Below are 6000 nucleotides of genomic sequence, written 5' to 3'. Positions count from 1 at the left end.
TACTTACTATCCTAAAATTTCAAACGATTTCAATGAGTATATACTTTCAAAGCGGTGTTTTAAACGTGTAGTTTTCCTTATACTGCAGTTTTGTAACGTACCTACAAGTGCAAAAAAACATAATGCCTGGTATTATTCATAAAAATATTCTCACCATGACCGACAATACTAAAATAGCTGTGTTCGCCGCGTACAAGACCGATTTAAAATTAATAAAAACTACTAACCCGTCGGCCCTCAAGTCTACCCTTTCGAACCCTTCACACAAGCACACGCGCAACACTCACACACAGAAGGAAACTCCTAATAGGAACGTGCTTTATGTTTTTTTTATGTATAAGCCGAGGGCAAGGAAAGCGGTCGTGGGGCCACATGGAGGGGTCGCGTGGGGTGCTGGGCGGGGCGATGCAGCTGCACGCCGCCGTAGGGCTCCGCTGGCGGCCGGCAGTCGAGACGCGCGCGTCACACCGCACACGTCACGGCCACCCTTCGAATTTTGGCGCCAAATATTACGCGGTTTCGTAGAACGTGTTTAAAATTAATCGCGTTCATCAAATAAATTAAATTAATTATTTATAGACTGTGTTTTATAATTAAATTAAATAAAGTTATGTAATAATTTTTATGCGAGTTATTTAAAAATCTTGTGAAGTTTTTTGAATTGGCGGGTGTCGGGTTGATGTGTGCGAGCGAGAGGGGCGACATGGAGAGCCCGGGCGAGGAAGCGGGACGGAGCGCGCCCCCCGCGCCGCACCCGCCCGCCGCGCCGCAACCCAACGGCGCCAATAAGATCATCGGACGCAACGTGAATGGCACCAGTAAGTCACTTCATGCAATTTTTTTTGGCGATTGTGTATAACAAAATAGCGGGTTAGAGCGCGTGGGGTACCGCGCACTCTGCTGTAAATTGTGTGATCTTTGATCCGAGAACTTATAATTAAATCCGAGAAAACTAAGTAATTGTATATAAGAATTATAAGCATAAGTTTCCACAAAGTTGGCATTAAAAATATTTTAAGAGCCCATTTTGTGGTTAAGGGCACCAGAAGTGGTTCAATTTGCGCTTTGAGACTGTTCTTACATTCGTAGTTAATCATCCGTCCTGAGTAAGAACATACTGGTATATAAAATTGCTAGCTTACAATCTAAACCTACTTATAGATTTTGAACTCTTCTTAAAACTCTACAGTGGCTAAATATAATTATTTATACAAAGTACGCTTTAGTGAAAAACGAAATACATAGTAAAATATATATAGTCAATCTTACTTACATGATAGATAGAGGTACAGGAAACACTTTATTTCACACCAATTAATACACACAGACATATAAATAACTAATTTATCTTTAATCTTATTACTGAGAGTAATCTTAGTCAACTGAGTATATGACAATATCCCTTCTTACTAATAAACTATAATTAAACACAGTTATTAGTTAATTATAGTATCATAACAAAATAATTATTAAGTAAACATTACTTTCAAAATAACATTCTTGTTGGCAAGTTTTTGTGTTTACAAATCTTACTATAGTTATTTTTTAAATAGGAAAACTTGCAAAGATATTTGGATGTTGATTGGATATAAATAAATATTTATATACTGGTGGTAGGTCACTCATATGTGAGAGTTCGCATGGGTAGGTACCACCGCATTATCTAATTCTGCCGGTAAGCAGCAGTGTGTAGCCACTGTTGTGTTCCAGTTTGATAGATATTATAGTCCGTGTAACTACTAGACATAATAAGACTTAACATCTCATGTCTAAGGATGGCGAGTACAGTGGAATACCACACAATACTTTGTAATTTACGGTGTTAGATGGTGTTTCTACTGTTTATCGGTCGTATCACTACGATAACCGTCATCTAACTAACTAACCGTCAGGCGAACGACAAGCTCGTCTCTTCATACAAAGCAATAAAAAAAATTTGCTAACAAAATTCGCAACACAAAATAACACTCAGGAATAAAAAATGAGAACTTTATTATCATCAAACATTATTATTTTCGAATATTAATGTTTATTTTATTTATTTATTTTTAGGAAACCTATCATATTTCAAACATTATACAACTACATAAATATACATATTGCTTATAGTCTCCGTACATATGTTCATTGTAACATATATGCGGAGAGCCTAATATTTTGTAACGTATCTCACATGGTATGGCACCTTACAACATAATGGGCAGAACATAATTTTAATATAAAAGAATAAATTTTTTTTATAAAATACTTTATTTATGACGTAGGCGAACAAAGTTGCACTTATGATACGTCAAAACAAAGCATAAGAATAATTATTATTATTTCTAAACAACTATTAAAATTACTTATATAACTATGGACATTTTAAATTAGGGATAAAATTTGTAATAAAGACAAGGTACAAACCGAAGTAACCAGCTCGGGCTGGCAAGTAGGGGGAAATAGAAGGGTAACGTGTCGGAAAAGAATAAGAAGAAAAGAAACTATCATGTTCTTAAAAAGCTATATACATACATTTAAATATACAAAATAGTTGAACGAAACGTTTACAAGTAAAATTCTGCTACTAAAGCACTGAACTCAAATCCTCGTCTCTTTCTCCGGTTACCTATCTTACTAGCTCTACAGTTCTTAAAAACAGTTACGTTGCTCGTTACTATCTTGGATCTAGTTAAACAGATTTGGGATGACTTATATATAGGTAGATAGGTATTTATTATTAATATACTTTTGATTTCGATTATAAAGTAACCATATTTAAACTTTAAATTGAGAAAATATTTACTGAATATTATGTTTCTTACAATAAATACATATTTACTTAATATTCGTATATTATGTACAGTTAGCTACAAAACTGTACAATTTCAAAATTTTGAACTGCTTCTACACATTAACTTCAATATTTTTCTTTATCCAATATTAAGTTAAGTTTTTGGAGTTTATGTTACTAAAAGAAAATCATTATTGATAAGCTATTTAAACTTTAAAATTTGTTATATACCGTATATTAAATAATTTGGTATTATTTTACTAATTAAAAAAACAACTATTATCAAGGTATAAGTACCTTAATAATCTTAATCTATGTAATTGGCATAAGTGCCAATTACATAGATTACCAAATTACCGACATACTATATCTTTTGAATTTAAATAATGAACTCGCAATTTCCCTACCAACAAAACATATGCAATATTTTTTACAAAATACAAACGCTATTAATACAAACAAAAACGGATTCAAAGAAAAGTGCATATGATGGGAGTCGAACCCGTTACCGGTGGTGCAATTTGCGTTTTTCTGCCCACCCGCCCGCGCTCCACGTCTCTTTGTCTCGAGATGACGTTTTTGCTCGCTGCTCTGCTTCTTGATGGTGTAGCGTGATGGTTGAGTTTTGATCATTTGCATTTTTTTTAGTTATGACTAAATACTATGTAGATTTATTTCAGACTATGCTTTGTAAGAGGAGTTGATAATGTGGACGGAATTTAAAATCAAATGTGGAGCAACTATTCCATACCTAAATGTAAACAATGATTACTTTGTTTTTCAAAACAATATGAGTTTAAAAATACTTGTCCCTTACATTTTGCAAGATACTTAGTAGAGGTGTCTTTTAAGGAAAACTAACTTCACAAAGATTTTTTCTAAAAAAAATTAACAAAAACATGTTTACTATACTCTTGTAAAGAAAGGAAAAAAATATTTGACTACCTATTTGGTTGTGCGTATCAATACATATTCTAAGGTTAAAGTAAATGTTTCTTTAAGTACAAAATCACAAGCAAACTTAAAATTATTGAATCTACCCATTCAAGTATCAAATCACGTAACACCGACTACACAGCGTTGAACAAAAACAATCAATTCTACGTACGGAGGTCGGAAAAACCGTGGAAAACGTGGAAAAAGTACACTCACACTGCACGCGCAAAAAATACAATGCACTCTTTGTAACTATTATTTATAATGAGTTTAATTAGAATAGACAGCGCAGTTGTTTCATGAGTAGAAACAAACATCATGCCACTACCCCTGAAGGAGTAGACAGAAATGTAAACAATTTACTGATGATTCAAGTTTTTGTCTGACACCGCAAAGTAGCGACCTTGGGTCTAAAGTATAACGTAGTATTTTCTTAATATACTAGATACTCAGTAAAAGTACAACACTAAGGGTCTGTATCAAGTTTCAAGTAAATTTTATTTGATATAAAATGAAACTATTTTTCGGACTTTTATCGCAGCTTTTCATATTATAATTTTCTCCTTTGAAGACTTTGCAGCCTTCACGGTCACGGGAGAGACTGTGGTGTTGGTCATCCAAAACGTCAAATTAACAATATCCACCTACATTTAATAATAAAATATATTTGACAGTTATCATATTAAGCTAAATATGGTACTAATTTTGATACCATTTTGGGAGCATAGTTTCAATGACTTCTGTATTTGGTCGGCTTATACATTAATGTCACGAGTATTTACTCTGGAGTTGTGAAGCAGTTACTGAATATGATATCGACAAATACACATATGATAATATGCCGAAAATAAGTTGTGTAGCCAGTTGCGTAGCGAGGCGTCTCTGCTCACACCTTTCAGGATAAAAGCGCGAGCTTATGTTTGTATATGAGCTCTACCATATACCATACATAACTCTACCACTATACATATGTATGGAAATCTGTTATCTCGTTAATACTTCATTTACATGACATATTTATGCTTAATAGTTCCGTAGTGCCTTCGTAGTAAAATAGCTCTACATTAGAGAGTACACAGTTACAGTATAGAGTTAGATCTTTTATGATTATATTCTCAAATAATTCTTCTAAAATGCTATTTAAGCAACGCTGTATTTTTTTTATTATTTAATATTCAGACGATAACGACGAACTTAGGCACTCGTTAATCGTGAAAATTATGCCAAGTGCCGGCGTAATAGCCAAACAACACAATCGCGTAATGAAGGATTTATTTAACGTACGTCTATATGTACAGTCAGCCACAAAATTCGTTGAACAAATTCAAAACTTCAAATTGCCTAACACACTATAACATTAGTTGTTTTTTCCGTTGTGCGAAAAATTATTTTTTTTTATTTTATTTTAAGAAAGAAGAAAAAAGTATTAGTAAGAACACAAAAGTGTAAAGGCGATTTAAAATTGACTGTAAGTACCCGAGATAAGTAAGTATGTACCCGAACAACTTTACTACAAACTTATAAACTTTGCGTATAGGGACTGAACCGTTCCATATACTGATCTCAATGAAAAATTACCCTATCTTAATAAGACAATATGAGTCTATAGACTGCCATCCCGAAGGTTGTACTAGGATATTTTTTATTTCACCATTTAGCGTCATTGGTTGAGTCGTGTCACCACTGCCTCCTACTAAATCCAAGCTCTTAACTAAAACAACTAAAATTTAATTTTCGCGTGTTAGCAAAACGAAAATAGTTTGATAAAAAACGACATTATGTAAACTAAGCTGCAATAAAATGCATGTGATAAAAACACGTACCGTTTCATTTAATCTATGTAATAATACTGCGAACTGTTTAAAAAATGTAGCAAAACGAAACAAAATGGTGGATGACGAAAAAATACGGCAAGCGTGTTACGTCGTGTCGGACGGTTCAGTATATTTTAAACTTACGTAGTAGTGGCGTAGGGCATGTAACCCGATTATTAAAGGCTTCCCTTTATGTAGTTTAACTATCATTAAAACAATTGCAGAACGCATTTACTCATATTAGTATCTATGTGTTGTGTCGAATTCCCTTTCAGAAAATTCCGCCTTTCGCCACTGCTACGTAGTCACGTGATTGTGTTATTAGATAGGTTAATGTTTTATTAATAACTTTATTGGCCAACTACAAATATAAATTTAAGGAGTACTGTAACAATAATTGGCATAATGATTTCTTATGTTTACGCGAATGTTAGACGTTGAAATAAAAATATTTTGCGGATTTTATCGCGGCTTTAT

The 6000-nt window shown here is 33.5% G+C and overlaps 1 protein-coding gene across 1 annotated transcript in view; it reads left to right on the top strand.

Annotated features, from left to right (window-relative positions):
• Positions 1–483: 483 nt before the first annotated feature.
• LOC115444330 (NGFI-A-binding protein homolog) overlaps positions 484–6000 on the top strand; it is a 42311-nt gene continuing 36794 nt past the window's right edge. The window contains exon 1 of the mRNA XM_037447476.1: positions 484–818. Within this exon, the coding sequence (XP_037303373.1) occupies positions 680–818 (139 nt within the window). The 5' untranslated portion in view covers positions 484–679. The remainder of the gene's footprint in view (positions 819–6000) is intronic.

The sequence above is a fragment of the Manduca sexta genome, chromosome 6 (assembly GCF_014839805.1).
Source record: "Manduca sexta isolate Smith_Timp_Sample1 chromosome 6, JHU_Msex_v1.0, whole genome shotgun sequence".
Lineage (NCBI taxonomy): Eukaryota > Metazoa > Arthropoda > Insecta > Lepidoptera > Sphingidae > Manduca > Manduca sexta.
This window is presented reverse-complemented; position numbering and strand designations above follow the sequence as displayed.